Source organism: Athene noctua, chromosome 7 (genome assembly GCF_965140245.1).
Source record: "Athene noctua chromosome 7, bAthNoc1.hap1.1, whole genome shotgun sequence".
Classification (NCBI taxonomy): Eukaryota; Metazoa; Chordata; class Aves; order Strigiformes; family Strigidae; genus Athene; species Athene noctua.
In genome coordinates, this window is record NC_134043.1 from 21,797,838 (window position 1) to 21,824,712 (window position 26,875).

General features: G+C 38.5%; 1 protein-coding gene across 6 annotated transcripts in view; it reads left to right on the forward strand.

The window, feature by feature from the left end:
- The window catches only part of B3GALT1 (beta-1,3-galactosyltransferase 1), a 219,940-nt gene extending 194,362 nt beyond the window's left edge, over positions 1 to 25,578 (forward strand). For all 6 annotated transcript variants that reach the window (XM_074911335.1, XM_074911336.1, XM_074911334.1 and 3 more), the window contains 2 exons: positions 20,147 to 20,185; positions 20,755 to 25,578. In XM_074911335.1, the coding sequence (XP_074767436.1) occupies positions 20,984 to 21,964 (981 nt within the window). In that variant the 5' untranslated portion in view covers positions 20,147 to 20,185; positions 20,755 to 20,983 and the 3' untranslated portion in view covers positions 21,965 to 25,578. The remainder of the gene's footprint in view (positions 1 to 20,146; positions 20,186 to 20,754) is intronic.
- Positions 25,579 to 26,875: the final 1,297 nt, after the last annotated feature.

The following is a 26,875-nucleotide window of genomic DNA, read 5'->3' on the forward strand; positions in this document are numbered from 1 at the left end:
CTATTTAGTGTTTATATTTCTAATCGTGATAAGAAATCAAAATTAAGATATATTTAATTATTTCAAAGCTTTTAATATGATTAATTTTAAAAATTAAAACAACATTTTCACATCTAAACATGCTCAAATCTAAATTAATATGACTTTAGGGGTTCCATTCATATCAGAATTCTGATCATTAATTTTCCCACCACTGTAAGCAATATCCTTTTTAAAGGAGATGCAGATTTTTAGCTAAAGCCTGAAAATATGAAAGTTGCACAGATCAATAGCTAGTACAACTATCTAATGAGCCGTTAGATTGGACTGTACATATTTACTCTTATATAAGTCTCAGCATCTCCACTACTGACACCATTGATTTTAAAGAGTCATTTCATCAGAAACAGATTACTTCTCACTGAAGACTAGATGTAGCAGTTGACACATAGGAGCTGTACACACAGTGGCTGCTGCAGCTTAGTTGTCATTTAGGGGAACCTGAGAGTTACTTTATCTTGACTACTTTAGGTTCATTTCTGCACTGCTTGTAAAGCATAACAGATAATAAAGCACAAAATGGAGTTGTATGTGAGACCATCAGAAGTCTATCATCAGGATTTAAAAAATTTTGTTTGGCTTGTAGTCTGCTTTTTTATACTATTGTTTTTCCAATGCAGAGTAAAGACTCTAAAGGCCTTATTAATTTTGAAAATAATGGTGTTTATATTAAAGTGCTTGAGAGCATGAAAATCTTGATCTAAGCACAGCCCAGTTCCTTACTGCCATTTGTTGTTAAGTTTAGCTCTTACCATAGTGCCAACAGAAGAGGAATGCAGCATTTTGCTCCTAACAAAATGTCTTATAGTAGCGATAAGCAGACATGCTGGACTTGGACGAGGCTTGGAGTCATGATGGGACAGAGGTGATAATAAGAATTTTTAAATCACCAGACATGAATGCACAATCATTTGTGAGTTGAAAAGCACAGGTCCTCTTTGAGTTAGCCACTGCTTCTCTCAATGTTTACTAGATACGATACAGTATACCAGGAATACATAAAATTCTCATCTGGTATTTAAAATCCCAGAAGCCTGACTGTCTCTTTAAATGTTATCACGTGTTAAAACAGGAAAAGCAGATGTCACATTCACAAAGTCAATGTGCTGCATCTTAAAATGCAAGAGCTGCCACAGCTAAATCTAGTCTGTCAGCATTGAACAATTCATCAGCTAAACAGCATAAACTTTAGCAGAGAAATAAAGCATTGCATGTTGTGAGATACAAACAGGCATGCGTAGCCCAGGCCAATTATAGGCACAGGAGACAGAAAAGCAGGCATCAGCAGGACTTTGAAATGACCTCAGTAAATTTGCAAAGGCTCAGAAGACATACTGGATTTCTCATATTTGGAGTCTGTGGCCATGCAGTTGCTGCTGATCAGATGCTGCTATGGCTATACATCCCTGGTAGGAAGCTGCAGATGTTCAGTAGTTAACTAACTTTCCATGAAGCAACACAGGGCTCATAGTAAAGAGCTCTGTTTCTTAGAACTTGTCCTGGTTTGAGTGAGTGGCAGGGTTTTTTTGGTAGCAGGGGAGGGGGCCAAAGCAATGGCCTGCATAGCAGTAGCACAGCAGGCTACATAGCAGTCTAGGCTTTATTCAAAATACTTTAAAAAAACAAATATCATAACAGGCCTGAAAACATACTAGAAACATACTGTGGAGCCATTTCAGAAGTATTTAAGTATTTCAGGTGCCCTTCAAGAAGAGACTAAGCAACAAAAAAGAATGCAAACATCACAAGACCCATCCCAGTAGAGAAGAAACTGAGATGACAGCAAAAACAGTAGCACATGAAGAAGCTTGCGACCCATTTATAAATTTAAATGTCAAAACTGTAACTGGAAACCATATCTGTATGTGCACATGATCTTGGAGCGGAGAGAAGTACAAGCAGCAGAAAGGAAGAATCTCTCCTCAAGTAACCTCTGACAGCACTGGTTGTGTAAATGCTATTGACACTGGGAGGCCCAGGCAGACTGCAATATCCCTCATCAAAGCAAGAGGAAAGACAACGACGGTCTTGGCCAAAAACCCTTTCGTTAGCCACTGAGAAAGCACTGCACTCCAAGCTGTGTGCAAGTCATGGGTCCTTCTGCTGACTTCAGCAATAGATACCTGGGCTAGGTTTGCTCCCTGAAGGTCTTTTCTTATGCACTGGGATACAAACAGCTACACTGTTCAGGCAAACCCTCAGGCAAAGTCTTTGTGATAACATTCAATACAAGATGCATCTGTTCAGGGCAGAAGAAGAAAACTCCAGATGACGTTATCAGGCATCCACTGTAAACCAAAGAACTCCTCCCAAATGCGATGCCTGTAATTAAATGCTCCATTTAGACAGAACGCAGAACAGCAAAATGAGCTGCATGCTCAGTTTTAGCTGGCTGAGAGTACTTCTGCAATCACCTTGTTCTTGCTCATCAAGTCATTAATTTGCTTAATATCCAGTGGACATCAAGAAAAAGTTCCATCAAGCAGGAGAACAGAAAATGTGTTATTAGGCTGCATACAATCACAATTAATCACACCTCACGAGCACCTCTTCTAGCACTCATTGCCCTTGAAAGTTTGGGATTGTTTCAGACCACGAAAAAACACTGGAAAAGTTTAACTTCCATGCATGTATTCCCTACCACTTCTAAAAGTGAGACACAGAACTGGAAAATTTTATTTCCTGAAGCATAACAAAATATAATACTATCTGCATTCACATTCATACTACCCTAAACCTGTAGCAACTAAAATCATTACTGACTTCTGAAATCTTAGCACAATTATTGTGCTACAACTGCTTCCATTGTTATTTAAATATTTCATCCACCCTTGAAATCAAGCACATGGCCATTCCTGGGGAGCTTTAAAGATATAGTTTTACATGGCCACCTTGGAAGTAATGGTCAAGTTACAGTAAAAAAGAGCAGGGAGGAAAGAATTGCAATGACATACCTGATACAAATGGTGCCGTGTATGGTCTTCTCTGATATCTTCAGTCTAACAAGACAAACCAACATATTCTGTGAAGCAGATGCAAGCTGCAGTGATCTATTATGGAGCAGGTAACAGTAAAAGGTGTAGTGTATTCTGGAATAAGAATTGTTCAACTCCAATTAAATTGTTCAACTCCAATTAAAAAAGTGATAATGCTGGGGATAATGATAGCAAGAAGCTGTTTTCTGTAAGTGCTTTGTTTGATTAAGTCTGCAAAAGCATCTCATCACACAGCAGCAGCTTTAAGATACAAAATTAAGTGATTCTTGTCTTCTCCAGAAGAGTTTTGATGAAAATTCTTTCATCTAGATGAATTGAGCTCTAAATTACTGTTAGAATAACACTAGGCTTGCAAATCACTCTGAACTCTTCACTAAATCCATAATGTCTGTAAATGACTTTAGCTCTGTCCTTTACTATCACAATTTCAGAGAAAGTACCGAGTATTTAAAAGGCAATTCTAGGATGCACTGGATCAGAATATTCTCTTTACTGAGAGTTAAAAATAGAGTTTACAGGGTTTTACATTTCTGCAACCAGAAAATATTGAAAAAATAGTAATCTGTATGGTACATCTCTAGTCTGCCAACAGCTACCACATCCAGTACGAGCTTTCCATGGACTGTCCTGGATTTTTTGGTAGAAAGTTACAGAACTAGGTTCCCAGGCCTTAACACAGAACTGCTGGGATGCTTCCCCAGAGCCAACACAAGAGGCAAAACCACTAAGCACTGGCTCTGAGGCAGACCCTGCCACACAGGGGTTTTGTGCTCACCACCACTGCTGGCCGTGGAGAGGGCAGTCCAGGCGGGCACTCTCAGGCCGGCCTCTAGAGCATCCCAGGTCTCTGCCCTCCATCTTTTTCATGCTGAATGAGGATTGGGTAGATAAGAATTGCATGCGTAGAGCATTGTTTTAGCACTGAAAAAATTCTTTACTGTGGTGTTGTAGCGCCAAGATTCACCACTGCTTTCATAAAGGAGTTATCCTGCTTTGTAGCTTATCAGATCAAGAAGCTAAGAGAGCACCGCAAACAGGAACAAGATAGTGCCAAGCATTCACAGCTCCCATTAAGTTAAGTATTAACACTGACAAATTTTGTATACACCTTGTAACAAAGAGATAGTAGCTGTGCTAATCAAAGGTATTTTTCCTAGGTAGAAAGAGATGATTGAAATAACACACTACAACAGGCTGTTAAAGTCTTGTGGTCCTGACAAAGTTTTATTGAAACAAAAAGTCATAATCCTTAAAAAAAAAAATTTCTTTCATCCCCTGGCATTTAATCCCAAATGTCAGTAGTAAAGCTGTTACAAAATGAGTTTAATAGGCTATGTGTGCACCCAAGATCAACGGCCAAATGAAGAAGAAAAGCGGAATTGAAATACCTTGCTATATTCCTTTTCTGTATGTATCAGGTAAAGTTACAGCTAAACAACGTCTAAATAATACTGCAAAAGTAAATTCACATCTCTCAGCAGGTTCTCAGAGACTTAAAGGAGGGCTGCCAGCAGAGATAATTTAATTGTTTTGGTACTTATTTTTCAGACTGGTTTCTTATGAGGACTGTAAAATGCATAATCCATCCTACAGAAAATTGCCCCTTCCCTCTGGAGGGCAGTTATTAAACGGCAGATGCCTAGGGGCACTGTTATTTAATGGGGGCCTAATTTATGAATGGCATTCGAGGCTACAGATGTCAGCTGTATAAAGACAACTCTCTGCAGTCTCTCTCTCCCTCCAGAACTTGAGATGCTGGAGCATGCTGAAATTTAAGACCCTCTTCAGTGTCTCTAGAGCTGTACATAGAGAGACATAAATGCCTTAGAATACATAATCTTGTGCTGCAGTCTCTGGCTTTGTGTTACAAAGCTAACTTTTTTGTCTTCCATTTTATTTTATCTACAGGGGTGGCTGACAAATGACCTACCTCTCAATTCAATATATCTACTTTTAGAAACTTGCAGTTTTGCTCTTGTCACTGCTGGTTTCATCATTCCTCAAATTAAAAGATGATACGTCTAAACTTTTAGTTACTTGACCAAGGCAACCAAGAAACCATTTCTCATGTATGATACCATCTGATGGCTTTTCTTCCATATGTGCCAGATAGAGCTATAATTTACAGGTTGTTTCCTGCCAGCCAAGATAATAATCTGGTATTGTTTGAGGCAGAAAATCCTTTCGGTGGTCCAAATGCAGCATATAGGACACCTAAGGAATGTTTGTAGATTTTGTTTGTTGTCATATCACTCAGATGCTGAAAATCTCATCTACACTCCTTCCAGACAGCCTAAATTAGCAAGCCTACTCTTATTTAGCTTGTCAGATCACTCTTAAAAACAGTCCTTGTTTTTTGGAGGATTTTTGCTTTGCTTTGTAGCTCATGGCAAAGCAATCTTCTTACATGTGTTTTTCACACAAGCTGTCATTGTCAAGTATTTAAAAAATATTATATAATACTGAGTATCCTGCTCTCTCCCGCTACATGTCAGAGACTATTTGTAGTAGCTTATTAAAAAGGCAGTATATCACCATATTAAAATTACTTTTATTATTATAAACGTCAGTGCATTAATTTTAAGTCACCACCACTTTGGCTATCTTGGATTGCCGTGAGATTGAATGAACACAGTTGCTATAACAAAAAGTGTTTATGATAAATAAAGTTAAAGATGAAAGTTGATGGAGACGATTGACTTCCCGCAACTGTTTTTGTCTCTAAAGCTCTCTATATTGGAAGCTTTCTAGATTACAGTGACTAAAATGTGGTCTGCATGCCACTCTCAGGGGGTAACTTTTTTCCTAGATGTGTTTAAACATTCTCAAACACCCAAGAGCCAGAAGGTGGATCACTGCCATTTTGTGACCTCTTGAAGGTGCAATTCATATCAGGTTTATTTTAAAGACGAGTGCCAACAGGAGGAAGAATCAGATATCAAGGTGTTGAAAAACTATACACTCTTTAGTTGGAAAAATATTCTATCTCATTTTTAGCTCTATTTATAATTATAACTTCATTTAGATGCAAGAAGTTTCCTGGGAAATTCCAAATGAAAAGTGAATTTCAAAATCTAATAAATTACTTAATCACATCCATGAAAGCAGATCATTTGTGACACCAAATACTTTTTGCTTTTAATTTAGATGTACTATAGAGAAAATCACAGGCAAACCCAAAGCATTTTTATTTTTAGCTGACCTGAAAGATTTAGCGACTTAGGTTTGAGGTGCAGAAATAAAAAGGGATCAGCGGCATATTGGCTCTTACCATCCTAACAGTGGACACTTTAACCAACATTTGGACTGAAAACATACCAAATTTCATCGCTCTCAAAAAATTGGACGAAACTTGTTGACAGGTTTGGCCTGATGACAAAGGTTTGACCCTACATGCAAGAAGTGTAGGAACTTGATGAGTGATTGATATGCTACTTTCAAAATTTCAGTTTGGGATTGCATTTTGCCACAATATTATACAACCCTTGGCAAGCAATGAGCAGTCTATCCCTCATTACACCATCTGGAGAAAAAACCAGCAGCAAAAAAGCCCTTACACATGCACACTGTTTTGGCAAAGGCACGTGTGGGAGAATAGCCTACCTGAGCCAAGAGCTGTCTTCAGCTTCTAAAAAGAATCTGGCTGATTCAGAGGCTTGTGACAGCCCCTCACTATGTTTTCATTTTACGTCAAAATCAGAAAATCACATCAATCTTTCAAAGAGCAGCACATTCTCAAGCACTATACTATTCATGCCCTTTAAAGCTGCTATATGCATGAACAAGTTTCCTGTTAAAATCCAATTAAGTTTCCAGTTTAAGTTCAAAGGGATCTCAGGAGAGTCAAAGGATACAAAGATTCATTAGGTATTGTGAAAACAAATGAAAAAATGAAAAAAGGGAGAGTTGTTTTTTTAATTCTCAAGAATTGCTTGAATTGATTTCCAAAATATTCCAGCCATCACTGAAACGTAAACCTAATATTTAATAGGCAAGCAAAGGCTTTTTAGTTTATTGCTTGTTTGCAACTGATGCAAGAGGAAGAAAGGAACTCTTTTCTTGGTCTTATTCTAGTATAAGGAAACCTTGGGGCTACTGACACAGTCCTCAGAGGAAAAAGGGGAGCCTCAACTCTCTGATGATCATTAAAGGCCATGAAAACAGGTCTGCCCATTTTGCCCCATCCTCCCACTTCAGGCTGATGACGGTCCTTAGCTGTGCTGATCCAGGCTTTTGTTGGGACCATGAGGCAGATCTGACTGGGGAACTGATCTGATTTTTTTTTTGTGGCAGTGCCAGTTTACATACACACTGTGGCCCTCATTTCCCAGGTGCAGATGTAAAGATATGTTTTCCCATCTTGATCTCATGTAGTATTTCTCAGCTCCTGAAGCACCCGTCTCCAAAGACAAAGCACAGCAGCCGAGGAGGGGCAAAGCAACCCTCTTTCTCCTCCTCTCACTCCGCCTGCCCGCAGGCCGGGACTGTTAACCCCCCTCGGCCACGAAGGGATTCCTGACTGCTGGGGGGGCTGTGCCCTGGCTGGAGGCGAGGGGCTGCCTCCTGGCAGCCTTGGCCCTGCCCTCACCCCGCAGCACTCTTTACTGTTCCCCCTGCCTTCTGCAGGAGGCATGTGTAGCAAGGGGTTGAGAGGCAGGGAAGATGATCAACAATAAGGGTTAGGAAAAGTAAAAAAAAAAAAAAAAAAAAAAAAAATTACTTAAATCATCTCAAAAACTTTCTATTTGGAGTTTAATTGATCCAGGCAGTAGACAGGGAGAGATAGAGCTTTTACCCAGTTTGTGCATATTTTTCACAGAATGAATTAATGCCTCACTGAAAAGGTGATTTTGCAGTGGCATTTCAGGCAGCCTTACTGCGTGGCTCTGGAATTATTCCCATTGTTGCTCACACAAAGAGAAAATAAACTCAACCACTCGGCTTCCTTTTCCCCAAAATATATGTCTAAGATCATAGCTTAGAAAGGAAACTAAATGGCAGATGGCAGCATCTTTGCAAAGTACGTGAACTCTGAGCTATACAGACTGGCAAATTAATTTGTTCAAAGAAAAAAGACAGAGAAAGAGAGAGCTTTTCTTCAAGCAAGGAAGAATAATAAAACACTGAAGTTATCTTTGAAAGTACTGGGGCAGCTCTTAGTTATGTTGTTACCACATAACTAAAAGAAATTATTAAGAAATTACTTACATCCCTTTGCTTTGGGGCATTAGTCTTCATTGCATCAGTAGCAAGAAGAGCTTTTAGAGAATAATTTGAAGTTTTATGCACATAGATTTTTTTGTCCTCCCCTCACCTTGAACCACACGGTACGGGGACGCTTCACTCTGCACACCACGGGCTGGATTGCCTGTCCTCCTCTGCGTACCCAGCAGGGTTTAGCCAGATACCCCTTGTCTCTCCAGCAGCTCTTACACCGCTTTGCATGAGTGTGCCATGAAATCAATTATTTTCTCCCAAACAGCAGGGCAAAGCATTACTGATGTTAGCATCAACCCTCATGTTTCCTGGCTTTTTCTGTATGAGGAGTGACTCAGAGCACACCTTCTTCCTCGCTAGATAGAAGGCGCCAGAAGAGACACTGGCTGTGTCATCTGATGGACTCCCACATCAAGCATTCGGTCACACAGCAAAGCAGTGTTCCTCCCATGGCCTGTGTGATCCCACAACAGTTGGCCCGCCAGCTGCTTTATTGCATTTCATATCATTTTTGCTTTGTGCTGCCTTTGATATCAGAATAGCTGGGAAATAAATGGAACCACAGATTGCAGACTGCTTTTAAATCTCTTTTGTTCAAGAGATCTCTCAGATTAAAATAATGTTGAAAGGAGACCACTGAAAGCAAGGGAAGGGTGTAGGATGTTGAGGGAAACCTGCACAGAGTTTAAACATGCTCAGGAGAATCCCTGTTGTTTCCAGTCATGCTATAAGCCAAACACCTTCCTCCAGAGAAGGTCTGAATTCATGTTATTTATATAGCAATCTCTTCTGATTCTACTCAAAGACTAAGGACCCCCAAAGTCTGGAAAGTGATCAAAAGGGGGATTTGATCTTTTTCTTATAAAAGCAACATAAGTCTCCCAGAAAAATGTCTCTCTGTGAAACAGCTCTATTTAATCCTTTCAACCCTGAGGTATGTATCAAGATTTGGACCCTTAACTTGCTTGGCAGATTTTATTACCGTATCACCTGCCTCCTTGGGGTATACAGCTGCTCAGTGAGCTTGTGTTTATAAAGCTCTTGAAGGTCCACAGATGGAGAGTTAAGAGAAGCAATCTATATTTTTACACTGTATATTCATGTACCTTCTTTCTCCTTAAGGCTTGGCCTTGAATACATGGATAACTAAGGTATGATATGATTCCCCTTGGGCACAGTGACAGAACATGTTTACTGTTTATTGCTTCACAAAGTTGATTGCTATCAGTAATGCATTATATTCCTATCCAAGCAGAAGTCAACACACACCAAAGAAAAGTGGGTGATAAAAAGACATTTTTGTCTGTTGAGCTGCATCAGAATCAAGGCACACAGACATCCTCGGCGTCAGCAATGCTAATGGCACAATGCACCAAAGCAGAGCAACAGAAAGCACTGAGTTAACACTGCATACAAGTTGCTGCATAATATTCTCTGGAGTGGCATTGTAGTTGCATGCTTTATCCATGCCACAGTAGAGTCTCAGTAAAAGTCAAGCTGGGAGGTGGAGGAAGACTGCTTTCCCTGGTTTTCAACTCTGAATATGCTTGAGGCCATCCTTTACATAACACTACTTTGCCTATGTTTTGATAACTCCTTCAATATAGACAATGAGTCTACATTTACACCTACATCAGCCCACTAGGGACAACACAATTACAGGTGGAGAAGCCAAGTGGAGAGTTTCCAATTATTCTGAGAAGTCGCAATTGCAATAGTTACGCTTCCCTAGTCACAATAGGAAAAAGAGAAAGCAAAATGTGCTGGCAGCATAATGAGCCCACAGAAATGGACCCTGTTATGTTTAGGGAAAGAACGACAAACACACATGCACATGTATTAAGAAGAAGTTTGCTTAGCTATTTTCCTAGTCACCAGTCACTGCAAATACCCCTAATTAGGAAAGCTCACAGACAAAATATGTAAGAAATCAGAGTTAGCATTCCTGACTACTCACACAGTTCTTCAGGATTTGAAATTTATGCTCCCTAGTGAAAACTTTAAAAGTACACATGAAGGACATCTCTAATGACATAAGTGATAAAAGTGAGTTGAAACAGGAATTCAGATTTACTTTTTACCAGAAGGCAGTTCTTCCCACAGCTTTATTAGATACCAGAGATTATCAGCCATATTCTGCCCAGCTGGGAGATAAGAGTTATTAACTGAGAAATTCTCACGAACTGTTCATCAATAACAGTTTGTGAGAAAACTTCCTCAATTTTTGCCTCCAACAATTCTCACAGGGCTCAAGTTAAACTCTGATCTGAGCAGAAATGGAAAACCTGTTAACTGGCTGCTTTCTCCAGAGACACACAGGTTTCTTTCACTGAGACTAATAGACAATGTTCACAATTTTTGTAAAGGGAATAAAGTGGAAAAATAAAGAAACATTCTTTTGGGAAATAGGGTGGACTAAGTAGGCATAGCTGATAACCCAGAATGGGTTTACAGTTTAGCTAAGGAGGCAGCAATCCATTTACGATCCCAAACAGTATTTCTCAAACTTGCGTCTCAGCTGAGAGCACAATTTGCTGCACTTTTGAAATATCATAGAAGAATGAGGACAAATTTACTCCTGTGAATTCACAAGGATATATATTTACCAGTTTACTACAGCATGCACTCCTTTATTTGATTCATCCAAAAAACTCCAGTTACTATGAGCCCATTTTTAAATCCTTGCCACAAGAGATAAGCCTCTTGTGATGAGTGTATGTTCTGTGAATGTGTAAGTGTAAGGTTGTGCAATGGTCCTTTCAACCGCCAGCTTCGGGAAAACTAAATGCTGACAAATTGTCTGAGGTCCTGTTTGTGAAATGCTCCATAGTGCTAACTGACATCACCTTGTTCTCAAATGTTAATAGCTTTGCAAAAAAAATGCCCTCTTGTGCAGCTGAAATTTTTCTTGTTCAATCCCCAGTAAAAGTAGGTTTTCATTTAAGTTCAAGCAAAACCCCATCTACCATTTAGTTATGACAAAGTGAAAAGAAACATGTTTCTAGTCTTTGTTGTAAAGGCAATTATATATAGCCAACAGGTAGAAGTGCTGGCCCTCAGCTGGACTAAGCTGCACAAAGGTCAGTGGGCCTGTGAGCGTGTGTGCACCAGCTGATGGTTACACCACCTCCTTAGTGGGAAAGCACCGCTCCCTGTATTTAAGGCAAACAGCCAAGCCAATAAAATGTCGTTCCAGCTCCTTCTAGTGCAAAGGAGATGGCAAATCCCACTTTTCCAAGAGGACTATCCCTTCTCTGCAAAGTAACTTGTTTGGAAAGCCCAGCCGGCAGTGCGGGCGCCAGTGCTGCAGCTGGAGAGGCGCCGGCGGAGCACCCAGGAACACCCACCAGCTGGAGGGAGGGGAGGGGGCCCGGCCAGCCACCACCTGCCTGCCGTACAGCTGCAGGTTTTTGTCTCTGCCAGATTTAAGGCAATGCTATCAGAAAACTGTGCCCAGAAGAGTTCCTATAAACTGGGGAATCTCAATCATGACTAACCAATTACCAAAAAAAAAAAAAAAAAGTGTTTATCTAGGAAACGTTTTTCACATATTTGAGAATAAGTCATCTGACTGAAGTATGGGCCATATTTTCCAAGTTGAAGACAGAAGTCATTTGTTTGGTTGGGGCTTTTTTTCATGGTACAGTTCTGTGAGAGACAGGTGCAATTTTGAAAGCAAGAGCTTGTGTTAAATGTATCAAAACTACTTCACAAAGGGAATTAGACACTTGACACTTGACTTATAAACAGCTTACGGTGACAAATGCTTCACAACATAGCTTCACGTTAATTACTGTAATGCAAACATGACAAAAACTGAATGGCGACCTGTTCCTGGATGGAGAAAGCAAGGCTCTGGGAAACTTCATCATGGGGAATATTTTCAGGGAAAAGAAAAAAAAATTCCCATGTAGCCACAGTGTCACAACATCCAACAATTTCCCTTGACATCTGTTAATATCTACTTTTTTTTCTTAAGCACAAAATGTTGGAGCTATCCTACTACATGATCACCAAAATTCACTGTTTACAAAATTTACAGTAACTATCAGTAAGAGCTATACTCTGAGGTTATAAAAATGTATTTATACATAGCAATAATCAATGTCTCCAGCCTGAGGTGTCCACAGTTTTGATGAGGTTAAAAGCAAAGTTCCCCAAGGATTATGACCCATACCTTAATGGGCAGGTTCAAAACTATTTTAGAACTTTTCCCAGTAAATCCAAGGTTTTATTTGTTTGTACTTTTCTTCCAATGCCCCTGATAGCATGTGAATTATAGGAAGTAGGTTCATTATCCAGTTCAATGAGTTATCATCACCACAGACACTATGATTTCAGGTGTTCCAGTCTTCACATAATTGTTGCTCCTCTTTTTTTGTGACAAAGATTGAGAATGGCAGTGCTGCTAGGTTAGGCATCTCTATAATCAAGGCCATTGTCATCTATTCTTGGTGTCATAACCCAGACCAGCATTTCACAGGCATTGCTGTGAATACAAAGGAAATCAAATAGTGAAAATTAAGTTTAGGCAAGAACAGCAGTATATTTGATTTCAAACACTAATATTTGAAGGTAATTTAACCTATTGGATCTGGTAATAAATTATGTAAAATTCTTTCATGAGTAATAAAGATTTTGTTAAAGCCGTTCTAAAGGTTTTCTCCTCAACTTTTTTTTTTTAAGAATTTACAGCCCCCCCCCCCTTTTTTTTTTTTTTGTCCTAAACTTTCATTAGATGCAAAATATTGTAACCAATTTGATGGTGACATGAGTTAAGGAACCTTGCTGTGAGATTTCACAATAGAACACAGAACAATAACTAAAGAAAATAATGGTTGTGGCTATGGTAACCCAAAGTGAAATACATTATTTACATCAGTTTATAACCATACTGAGATGCAATTTATATGTTACTGATGTAACAGGACGCAATTGATGTAATCAGAAATGACCTATCACAACATGAAGTCACAAAGTATTTTTAAAAATTGTTTCTGAAAAGCATTCATGGGAAAAAATGCACAGATCTGACACTTGACATCTCCTGGGCAATTTTAAAAGAATAAAAGACAATAAAATAAAAGAAAATAAAAGAAAAGAAAAAAAAAAGAAAAAAACTACTTCTGCTTAAAATTATTCTGCTCTTTCATTTTATGTTCTTCATTTCTTTTCTCTCCCCTTTAGTTAGTGCAAAGGATATATGCTTAACATGCCTGCTACTGAAGTCAGCAGCAAAACTGCCATTAAAAGCAGCATGCACTGGCTCCAGGTAAATCACTTGCAATCAGCAATACAGCAAGACAGAACTGCCAGTTGGCATGTCCCAAGTTCTAATAGTATTTTGACTTGAGTAAAATCTAGCTATTAAACATACTAAATTAATATCTGACCAAGCATAGCGGGTTTGCTAAAACTTGAGAAACCCATCCTTCGTACAGACAGTCCTCAGGGTCTTGTCTGTCCTTTCATCTCCTTGCCCGTGGAGTCAGCTGTGTGGTACCACTGTTGGAGACTTTGGAGAAGACTAGGCTGTCACAAACATACAATGACTATGACCAAGAGACTTGATTTCAGAAACAGATCAAAACAATAAGGCGGCTACTGAAAATACAATGTTCAGACATGCCACATGGGATAAAGAAAAAAATTCAGTCCTATGAATCTTACAAAAATCATACTTTTTTTCTTGTTAGCAAACCAACTGTGTATGTTTTGCTTTTATAAAATACCCAAACCCAGACAGGCACAGTGTCCAGTTTAAATCAACATTCAAGCTTGTGCATCACCACTTTGTCCTCCACCACCAGCACAGTGGGTTCTCCAAGGCCAGTTTTATTCATAGTCAGATTTACTAGGAAGAAAATGCAGCTACAGAAGCCCCACATAGCACATCTGGTGCAGACCAGGCTCCTAGTCACCACAAGAGAAGGCAGCTACTTCCCAGTCATGCTGAGACCAATTGCTATCACCCAACTCCCTGAGAGTGCTCTGTGTATATGAAAATCACTGAACAGTGTGTGTGGCCAACCTAGCAGCTCTTAAGTCACTGCTCAGAGAAAGCAGGGAAATATCTTCTGCATAGAAAATACTTCCTGAGCTGCAAAACTTGGATGGGAATTTATAGCTACAAAGCTCCTGATGTACAAACCAAGCCAGAGAGAAAAGCTGCTCAAACCAACACTGAGATCCTACCTCTGTACATTGCCAGCAAAGGAATGGTTCTTCATGCCAAGCTCACATTTCCTAACCAGTAACTTATCCCACTCTCCTCAGCCATGATAAATCTGACATTGATGTTGATCAAAATATTCCTGAATATTTCTTTCAACTGTTTGATCTTCTCCAACTGAAAAATTGCACTTCACAGCTTAGTCATGGTGGAAACTGTTAACTTTTTAACTTGCAAATTATTTTGTGGAGAAAAAATAGGTTCATAATTCATTCTTAAGCATGAGAAAAAAGCAATGAAAACACATTTTAATTGTTTTAATTAGGCTGTCTCAGCACTTCTTGAAAAAGAACAGAAAATCCTGTTTATTTCATAGAGATACATTCACTGAAAAAACAAAGTGGAAAATAAAAAAAAAGTCACTCATATGCATATTTGCTTTCATGTAGAGTTAACTTTTAACTCTTTTTAAAAGACTCAGCAGTAGCTCTTTAAAGGTTAGAGAAGTTTCAGTAGCATGGGCACATTTACTGGAAATTCTGAAACTTGCATTTTCCCTATATAAGACTTAGAGGCTTTACATAAAATTCCCTAATGCATAGTCATTCTTACCTTTCTTTCACATTAAGGGTGGGTAGTAATTATTGAAAAATAATTTATAAATCTCAAATTTATTTCCAGTTCTTTAATTCAGTGTGGAAATACAACATAAACCATCTGCAAATCAACTTTCATGAGGAGAACTGTTAGTATGAAAGAATCCCTTGTGCAAATGCTTGCTTTCACATTCAGTTACTGCTTAGGGTAAAGCCCATCATCAATATTTCTGTGAATAAGGAATGATTCTCTATGTACAAACAGCATATCTTAAACCAGCCTGATTTTCAGAAATTATTTGTCCTCATTACCTTTGAAAGAAGAGCAGGGAAGACACCCTCTTTTAACATATGACAGCTGGGACCCCCCAAAGAACTGATTCTTCTAAAAAACATGGACCTGAAATGAATGCTTGTACTTTCCTCCCCTCAACTCAAGACTGTGGCTCCTACATCTATTACAAACCCTTTCCATATATATTCTGGAGAGCAAGGTCTTTGCAGCACTGATTTGGTTTCAGGTCCATTACACCCAGGCACAGCAAAAGCATTTGGAACATTTAAGAAACCTTCAAATGAAGTTGCCAGAGAGGAGCTTGCAATCTCCTGTTAAATCACCTCTGCCATCTGTCCAGAATTTCCTCAAGAAATTACTATGAAAACATAAAGCCAAGAACACAACAGCATCCCCAGATTTCTTTGTAGATGTGTTCTTAATGTTCATGATAATTATCTTCTCAACAAGCTTCAGTAATAAACACAGACTTTTCCTGAGGTAATTTAAGGACTTCATAAATGGTGAAGATATTTCAGTGTCTTGGTCTACATACAGATGAAAGCCATGATCATAGAAAACTCTTACAAAAATGTCTCTTCAGGGAAAACGAGAAGAGCGAGTTTGCTACAGCTGCTAAATAATTTAGCAGCTGCATTCCCCCCCCCCTTTTTTTTTTTTTTTTTTTTTCCCAGGGAAAGGAATAGGTACGTTTTGGCAGAGATGCATAGTATTAATTGGACTCAGTCATGCTCTGCCTAACAGGCTCCTGGGTGTCAGAATGAGCAGCTGTGGCCTCCCTCGGCTTCTCATCCAGCATCATCCCAGGGGCTCAGCATCCTGACTGACTCCATTCAGCACCTACGTTATGCCTCAGCAGTAGCTAGTGACACGGTCTGGATTACAACTATGGCAATACATCAGGCTTCAAGACCTGTGGTTTCTATCATGTGCGTCCAGCATGATCTAGTTACATTAATGTAACCACACTTACATAGGAAGGGATTTCTTGAAAGAAAAAGATCAACAACCTCTCAGCAGACACAGCAGCATTCCAGAATATTGGCAAAATATTGCAGTTGGTGAGTAACATTTGCTGAACTCATTTGACTCTGCCTGAAAATTGCCTGTGAAGAGTTAGCAAGATTCTGGAATGTGCTCATTATCTGGAGAATTATTCTTGATATGCAGTCAGCTCGTAAAAGGTTTGCTGCAAATATTCAGTCTCCATCAGGTCAATTACTTACAAAAGTTACACAGTACTGCTTTCTGTGCTCTGACCCAGTGGCTTCTCTGGTTCACACAGCATGAGCTGTGAATAGTGTAATTAAGTGCAGAACTTTGAGTCACAATATGGAAACATGGTGCTAAACATTTGCTTTTTACAATCATCTACCCTAGCAAAGCTTGAGCCTTTGATTACTTATAGTATGACAGTCAGGTTGGGAAAAGGGTCAGATTGAATTAAAACATTTTTAAAAACAAGAATCCAAGAGCTTAACATTGCTGCTGCCCTGCTAAAAGCTTTATTTTACCCCACAGAACAAAGGAAAGGAGGTGACATTTCCCTTTACCTGTGCCAATGTTCCCAAACATGACACACCCTAACCCAACAGACAAAAATATCCAAAGCTGATAACGCTTTCTGCTCTCTCTGTGACAACCCATATCCTGCTGCTAGAGGGTCTCCAGATTTCAACACCAAATTCAAGAATATCATGGCAAAACTTAAAAAAAAAAAAAAAAAACAAACAAAAAACAAGTCATCCTTATGGTGGCAATATACTGAATCCAGTAGCAGGACTAGAAACACAATGTATTAATTAATTTGCTCCTTAAGGCAGCTTTTGATATATGTACTATTGACTAGGTTAAAAATGCTCTGAAGAACTTCTCGGCAAACTGCAAAGGGAACCACAATAACATGAAGACACTGAAGTGCTTTCAATTGTTATTTAGATTAAAGTACTGACCTTAGTTCACATACCTTATTCTTCTTCTTTTCCAAATGAGTAATTAACACTAATTTTACACTCTGATCTCATTCCTTGTAATTCACACCCTTGATATACAAGTCCCGCATATCGCATGGTGGCAGAGTTTAGTTTCAGATCACAACACATGACAAGGAAAAGGTTTGCTGTCACAAACTGAATAATTGTGCAAGATACCTGCAACACAGGAGGAATTCTAGGAAAGCCCGAGTTCGGCACTTGTTCAAGTCCTTCATGAGTTAGCATCATCTTTAATGACAGAATTTGGCAACCTCTGAAATTCTTGACTGCTAATTCATCACAAAATAATGTATTTCACTGCTTAGTTCATGTTTCCCTGCCTAATCAAGCTATGTATTTTCTTGCTTGTGCAAGCTAAACATTACTGGAATTACAGTGCAGGAACAATGTTGCCAGAAAAAATTTCTAGGAGCATTTGCCCTAATGGCCAAAAAAATACAACGTAGCTACTTATCTAACCCCCTCTGTCATCCCACAAAGAGTGAGAGAGAGATCAGTAATGAAGGTGACAATAATCCCAGCTAAAACAGCAGACCAAGACTCCTCAGTAAATTTTGTTTTGTATTTGCACTATTTCTTAATTTTGTTTGTGCTATTTTCTTCCAAATCTGTTCCCCATATAGAGCAAAAAGCTCAGGTAGAGCAGGAATGTGAACTTTAATCTTCACATCTTCTCCTCACAGCAGAGTGGGAATAGCAGTTACCCATCTCAGGAAAGCAGGAAGCTCTCTTTTTGTTTTTACCCTCAATCTTCTTAAAAAAAGAATGAAATCTAAAATTTTGCTTGTCAGGAAAACTACAGCCAGTTTATTTATAACTACTTACACTTTGCTCAAAAATTACCACAGGAATGGTATAAACCACTCCAAACTGAAGAACACCATCTAAACTCTTATTTTTCTTTGAAAAAAGGCAAAACTGTAAAAACCAAAAAACCCAAACGAAACACAGAACAGAAAAAGCTAAATGTATTTCAAGAGACAGCAATCCAAGGGCAAGTATAAGAAATATTCATCCTGGACAGTTATCTGTCGATTTCATAACTGAGCAAAAAATTCCCTACAATAGCTTGGAAGATTTCTTCAAAATGGTGTAAGGCTTTTGTTGCTTCTAATGCTTTCAGAGCACACAAGATTGGATATTGCAACCATGACATTGCTGAACTGAAAAGCTATTTTATGTAATTTTGTAGTTTGTAAGAAGCACTGGTTACAGTTTTCTTTTCCCTCAGATATCTTCACAGTATTCATGGTAACTAATGCACCTACCTTTATTACAGAAAAGATGTAGAAGAATGTACATGTTTAGAAAGTGCAATATATAGTTTCCTAAAATAATTCATCATATGCAGACTATTAGAAGTATTTGTGAGACCTTAATGCCGGAGTCCATTAAGAACACTGACCTACATAGTATATCAGAGATTCACAACAGAGCCAGAAAGAAGACGAACCTACCAGATCAGGGATGCATTTTGCCTTTCTCAGAACTGTATCCCACTGATCCCAGTGAGGAATTACTGCAGGACAGATCCCCTCTCCAGACAATATTACAATAGCATTTGTGTATATATTTGTCATAACTGTTTACAAGGATGCACATGCATGCACCAAGATCTTTATGTCCTTTAGCCCTGTGGGGCAATTAAAGGGCTCACTTAAATATACTGCTACTGCTTGGTGGAAAAAGATCAAAAACCTCAATTCCTGACAAGTAGCAAAGGAGATCACAGTCAACCTCTGCCTCACCAAATTGCCCCAGTTATAGGGCAAAACCAGTTGAAACTGATGAAGCTCTGAAACAGGTCACAAATTCACATTATCCTATTTCATGGAGGAGGAGAGGGGTATGTGGGTTCTGGTCATAACTAAAAGGGCATGTCATGAAGACGAGCAGGAGAGCGTTAGCTATAAGAATCTGTGAGATTACAGTCTTTACATATTTAGCAAAAGTTCAAATTGTTTCTCTGCTGTTTTTACACCTCGGTGTGAAATAGTGACACAGGATAACAGTCCTTGAACTCTTGTAACCTGCCTAGAGGGGGTTGGAACTCTGTCTGCACAAACCCTAAGCAACAGATCACCTGGGAGGAGACTCTGCCACGGGGCCACCTCCAAGGCTACACACTCATCTGCTTTTGGAGAAAGGGAAAAAGAGACCATACATATCCAACGAGGGGTGTGGGGAGCCACGGGCTCCTTAAAAAGCAGTTATGTAATCCAAGCAATGTGTCAAAGCAGCGTGGAAACAAAGTATGTTTCTAAGACAGGGCTTCTATCTTTTTATCTGAATACATGTATGTTTTGTTCTATCCAAAGTAAATATTAAATATTTCAAAGACTTTTGGTTAAAGCTTATCTATTGCATGCTTCTACTGTCCTTTAGCTTTGAAGCAATGCAACGGTAAAACCCAGCAACATGGAGCCTAGCGGCACTCTCCAGCTACTGGTGTGCCTTGGAGGAGTCAGCACTGATCCAGCGGGCTTAACGCAGCTTGTCTCATTTGCATGAAATGATGATAAACAAAACCGGTTCCCAGAAAACACGCTAAGAGCAAAGGAAGCCTCAGGGCTGGCACATGCCCTGGATCCCGAGAAGCCTCGCAGCTCCCTGGTGCCGGAGGCAGGACTGGCGCAGCGGCGGTGTGCAGGGCTGCCGGCACACCAATCCTGGCCCCGCAGCTGCACGCCGGCCAAGTGGCGGTGTTAACAGGCTGCCACTGTGATTTACTTACGTGGTATACAAATGCTGTTTCCTCATGAAAAGTAAAGACTAGTTTGGGGGGAGAGGAGAAGGAAGCCAACAAGAATAACTGAATTGTGTTAATTTATTTCTAGACTTTTATGGAGTCTACTCGGGTGCTGATCTTTACATGGGTAAGACTATACATATCCCTCTCCTGTACCTTTACCAATCACTCCCACTCTGATTTCCACTGAAGTGTGCTCTTGTTAGCAGAACAGACAATAACATTTAGACCAAATGAGATTTGAAGGTATTCACGTGCATAGTTGCCACTAACGCTATTAACCCTAAAATAAAGTACCTTATTTTTCATTCTTTAAATAATTTGAAAATGTTCCATGGCATATTTTTGAAAGATTGTTCAGAAAAAAAGCTAGGAAGCAAGAATATGCTAGAAAAGATAAAATTATTTTCATATACCTTTAAAATTATCTTAATAGACAACATGCTATGCATGCTTAAATTTTTTTATGTATTACTATCTATGAGAAATTATCAATCATAAAATCATTACTTCAGTTATATAGCTATATTCTAGCATACTATCTGCTATTGTGGTACCTCATGAGGAAAAAAAAGGCTATCTGAGAAATGCATTAAGACGCTTAGCTTATTAATGGCCAGTCATATTTAAGCTTCATTTTTCTTGCCCTAGGCTTTTATGATCTAGCAATGGAAAATTTTCCTTCATATTTTTCAGAAATAACAGAAAATTCCAAGAAATGGAAGCCGCTGCTAGTAAAAGAAGAAAAGCTGAGTATCATCAGGGTTAATAGCTCCTATATGAGATCCATGAGTGATTACAGAGTTACTTTTCTATATCGAACTTTCAAGTTTCATTAATAATATGGTGCCTCTTCAGGACGTAGGTGTACTTATGGTACGAAGGCTATTTATTCATCACATGAAATAGAAGAGCTAGAGGAACAATGGCTTCAAAGGTCTCATGCTTATACGTTTTGACAGTAGTTTGTTGGGCAAGCGCTCTTTGGTACTTAAGTATAACTCGTCCTACTTCTTCCTACACTGGCCACAGACAGCTCAGCAGCATATCCATAGCCAGAAAAAATGTTTCATTTGGCAACATAAGAACTCGACCTATAAATCCACATTCCTTTGACTTTATTATCAATGAACCCAACAAATGTGAGAAGAGTGCCCCTTTCTTGGTCATTCTTATCAGCACAACTCACAAAGAGTTTGATGCAAGGCAAGCCATCCGAGAAACATGGGGAGATGAAAACAACTTTAAAGGAATTAAAATCGCCACACTATTTCTTCTCGGAAAAAATGCAGATCCTGTGTTAAATCAAATGGTAGAGCAAGAAAGCCAAATTTTTCATGACATTATTGTGGAGGATTTTATCGACTCTTATCATAACCTCACTCTGAAAACATTGATGGGGATGAGGTGGGTAGCAACATTTTGTTCAAAAGCAAAGTATGTTATGAAGACAGACAGTGATATTTTTGTAAATATGGATAATCTTATTTATAAGCTGCTCAAACCTAACACCAAGCCAAGGAGAAGGTACTTCACTGGTTATGTCATAAACGGAGGACCAATAAGAGATGTTCGCAGTAAGTGGTATATGCCAAGAGATTTGTATCCCGACAGCAATTACCCACCCTTCTGTTCAGGCACCGGCTACATTTTTTCAGCTGACGTAGCAGAACTGATTTACAAAACCTCCCTTCATACCAGACTTCTTCATCTTGAAGATGTGTACGTTGGACTCTGTCTTCGGAAGCTGGGCATTCACCCCTTCCAGAACAGTGGCTTCAATCACTGGAAAATGGCCTACAGCTTGTGCAGGTACCGCAGGGTGATCACAGTGCATCAGATAACACCAGAAGAAATGCACAGAATTTGGAATGACATGTCCAGCAAGAAACATCTTAGATGTTAAGATTTTTACAGATGTAAATACCTTTTTTAAAAAAAATTTTGGTTTAGTCTGGTTATTTTTTGACAAAGTGATCTGCTGATTTACAGGTTAAACTGTGGGATATTAACTGTGAGAGGATTTTTAATGACTGATTTTTCATTCTTGTTTTGACTACTGGTTTACAGACTTCGGGCTCTTTTCATAAGGACATTACACCAACCAAAAGGATCTAGAGTCAAATCTCAGATTTTGTATATTATCCTCTATTACATATATCAGCTCCTACACCTGTATGTAAAAGGACAGTAATAAACTATTGAGCTGCTTAACAGTTCATGCCCCAGCCTCTGAGATAAGGCTCAGGCCCTAAGCAATGAAGAATTACAAGCATACTTTTATTCCTTTTTGACACATAACAACCATCTCTATTTAGAGCTTTGTTAATAAATTGGGCGGTATACATCTGCACTGACCTTATACACCTATCTTGACATATATATTTTATAGTACAATGTGTGTAAATCCCAAACAGCTTACTGAGGTATACAGCAGAATTTAGACAGGTAAGACCATCAAAGTCTCGTAGGCCTTAGAAACAAACCCACACACTGAAGTATGTTTTTATGAACCAAATGATATTCCTCTAAATTATTTCAGAAGATACCCCATTTCTTTCCACTCCCTAAAGTAGCCCCTAAAAGATATAATACAATTTTAAAATTAAGTAGAATCTGTAGGTGAAATAAGACAGGGGAGATGTATGAAAATCTATCTTAAAACTACATAAGAAAATTCTGAATATCCTTTAACTTTTAATTTCAAAGCAAGTGCAATGTTTCTCATTAGTACAGGTGGATCTCTCCATTAAGCATCTTGCATAGCAATATATAATTATATTGAATGATAACAGTGTCAATAAGCAGCATATTTCTTTAACATCAGTCAGTGCACTATTTATCTAAAAAGAGTAACAGAAAAGCAGCTTTTTAAGGGTAAGCTCTACTTTTTGCTACAGTACATATATGAATGAGATTCTACCAGATTTTTAATGTGTAGAAAAGTAAAATTTCGTCCAATGAAAGAATGCAATCAATTTTCTGTTGATTGTGCAGAGGACATTAACAGTTACATACAACTTTCACCAAAAAAAAAAAAAAAAAAGAAAAATAGAGGGCTTTTAAGAATCACCTATTAAACAAATTCTAGCCTTTGTTCCAAATCCGCAGCTGCCAGGTTACTCATCACAGAGCCAATACTCACTGAAGTCCTGCTTAAGAGATCTGCAGAGCATGAAACAGAAATCAAATACACAAGATTTTATTCAAGTTTCATTATGTGTTTTGAATATGAATGTTAGTGAAATGTCATGAAAATTCTTTCCTGGAAAAATCTTCAGTAAATTTAAGCCATCTCTATTTCAGCACCATCTTCTAACAAAGAGCTAAAATATGACATCGCTCAGCAAATAACTTAGAATGAAGAATTCACAGTCAAGTTATAAAGATACAAAACCCATCAAATATAATATTAGCTGTAGATTACTCACACTGTCCACAGCACACAGAAAAGTCTCATTCATTTCAGCTGGCATTATGTGTAACATACGAAAAACTGTTAAGTCGGTACGTTATTCAGGATACCTATAAAGTTGTCAGAAATTAACAATAAGAATTTAAAGGAAAACTCTGACCTGATTTTGCCATAGGTGTACATAGCACTTTAGACCGGTCACAGAGGAATGAAGATGCTATCCCAAAAGGTTTGCTGTTTCATGACAAATTTTTAGTCTTATTCACAGATATAGCACTACTGTTTTGAAAGAAACTACTTGTAAGTAAGGTAAAGTGTACTCGGCCTTCAAGTCACAAGCAGTAATTGTCTTAAATCTAGTTCAGATCTAAAGGTGAAGCTATACAACAGACAGCCCAGGAATTACTTCTAAACAACAGGAGCTGGTGCACCCTTCATAAATGAAAGTTGGTAATTTTATTTAAAAATACTGAACCTCTTGCAGCATAATTAAGATTTATCCTTCCCTAGATGACCTAGTCCTTATTAAAGTTGCTCTTGCTTCCTGTCAGACTCAGAACTCTAGCTAAACAAGGTTCAACTAATTGCATTAGATGAATATAACACACACAGATTGGGTGAAGTTCAGCTTTCCTTACCCAAGCCCCAGAATATGCTTGTTTAGGAAGGAAAACGGGAGAAGAATTCATCCCCAGCCCTGTGGTAAATCAGACAGTATAGATGCCATCCTACCGGAAACACACTTTGTAATAATTTCAACCCGCAGGCTGCAATCACTTCTGCTATCCCTCTGCACTGTGCAGCAATTTGGGGTTTCTGAATTTACAGGTGAGTGGATTTGGTGGCCTTACTTCTCCTGCTGATGCTTCTGTGGCCTTTAGTTAGTAACCAAGAGGACAGCAGGGCTCCCAATCCAGATACTTCAGGGCTCAAGCAGCATGACAGCCTTGAATTTCTCCTAGTACAGGTAGACTGCATTAGTGATTGGAAGGTACACCTTGAAAATAGTACGTGAAAAAATATATTTCCTGCCATTTAGAGATAGATCTTCAACAGAAATGTAAATGTTCATCTTGAAACTGATGTACATATTTCTAAGGCATTTTATTCTGTATTCAGCTGTATATATGTGTAGAGTCTGCTTGCTGTGTAGTATTCTGTTATGCATGGAGCTGAGTTAGTTATTATATTTGTCCAGTGTTTCAAGAGCCTTAAGCATGTGTGCCCTAACTTCTGAATGTACAAGATTTTTTTTTTATTGTCAAGTGAATTTAAAAGAACACAACAAAAGCCTAATTTTCTACTTCTATTAATTTTCTCATGCTAGACTTCACTAGCTTGTTACACTTACATAACAGATTTTATTATTTAATATTGCAGTATTGCAACCTGGATCTAGAAAGGGAGCAATACGTCTACTCATAGGGGCAGTTTACTGTCCCTTCCACTCAGTATTTGTGCCACAGGGGGTAAACACTGTTAACAAGCAAGTGTTTGCATTAGGTTTCCTTTAGTCAAAAGAAATATCTATGTTATTTAAGGGTCATTTTGTTTCACAAACAGGCATGAGACAAATGACAACTTGGTTAACTGCTGGCTTCTAGTCACTTCAAAAGTTTGACTAGAATCAAATTTCCATTCTAAAACCTGTATGAATAAATCACATTGAGCAAAGAAGGTAGTGGAAGAATGCCTCTCTAAGGAGGAGATTTTCACAAAAGTTTTTTTTGCTAAAACCATGAGAGTATTTAAACAGAAGTCTCAAGGTTCATTTTCCATCTTTTCTAATAATAATGTTAAGTATCAATTTTGATTCTTTACTGGGTTGGGGGTTTTTTTGTCTTTACAATGTAGATGGCAATGGCAATTTGTAAATGAAGAGTGTAATTAACTAGAAAAGCTTGTCAACAGTAACCGAACTTTAGGTGTATCATTATATATGACTGGCTGTACTTATGTATTTATTTGTCTAAATTGTATATATTGTTTTATCTATAGTGTCTGTAGGAGTGTATTCTTTTAGATTAAAGTATTATTTACAGTTTTGTGGGATTGCCATCAAAGCTGCTAATCAAGATACTATTTTTTTGTATCAATGTCAAATAATAAAAAAAAAGAACAAAATCAAATGAAAAATTGAAGGTGTCCTGTAAGTTTTCTTCACTTCTTTCTAGAAATGTAAATATTATTCTCTGAAAATGCAGTATCAGTGAATAGGCTCATTTGTCATAGGGAAAAGTATTGTGCTGTAAAAGCAGATTTTTAAAAAATAATTTGAAAAAATAAACACAACAAAAATATTACTTTTATTTATTATTTGTGCAACAACTTCATCAAGCTGATGTCCATACTGATGAGGCATACTACTTCATTTGACACCAAAAACTTAAGTCTTAAAACAGCCGTGGCAATACCTGGAAAATTAGCACAAGGGTTCATCATCTGTTTTGCCCTATTCAGCTGCTTTGGCATCCCCAGCTAATGAGGCTGAAGTTCAGCAGTTCTAAGGTGGCAAAGCTGTTTGACTGCCTTGGCCTTGAAACATAACACTTCCACTGCCTCCATGCTACCTTAATGCATGTACTTACAGCCATTAAAACTACACACAGGAGAAAAAGAGAAAGTGTGAATGTCCCAAAAAACACATCTCAGGAAAACCACAATAAACTCACTTTGAAGTTGCTTGTGATTGCTCGGGGGGTATCCACACAGGAGGATCGGGTCCTCCCCTGGCTTCTTAGAGCCAGACACTGACCCTGACAAAGGCTTTTAATTCCCCAGGCCTCCAAAAAGCACCAGGAAATAAATGAAGCAACACAATCTGAATACTCCCAGATTATCCAGTTAGACTCATTTAGTGTTTGTCTCCCAGTACAACTATATTAACATGCTGTTTTGTCTGGTAGGAAAGCCTGAGCGACCTTCGGGTCTTCACATCAAAATACAAACACAAAACAAAAGAATACAAAAGCAGGACAAAGTCCCTTGTATTTTAAGAGCGAGTCAGAATAACTCCTCTCTCTCCATTCTGCCCTTTGCAGTTTCCTATCTACAATGAAGTATCTAACCTCTTTGACTACTGGTTTTAGAGCTCAGTAACCCAAACTCATTCATGAAATTGAGGAGAAAATAACATACACTCCTGAGAAGAAACATAGCTTTTGCAAACCAAAGTGTACTTACTTTGGGTCACCCGTTTCTGTAGTAAGCTTCAGCTGCTTCTGAGTCCTGAGGCATCCCAGAGTGTCTGCGGCAAATTATAACTAAATGCCTTAAAACAACTAAGAGTTTCACATACAGTAAAAACCTCTCCAATCATTTTATTTTTTCTTTCGTTTTCACTACAGCAGCCTAATTGCAACACTTACATAGTGTTTAATATACAGCTTGGAGATATACAGA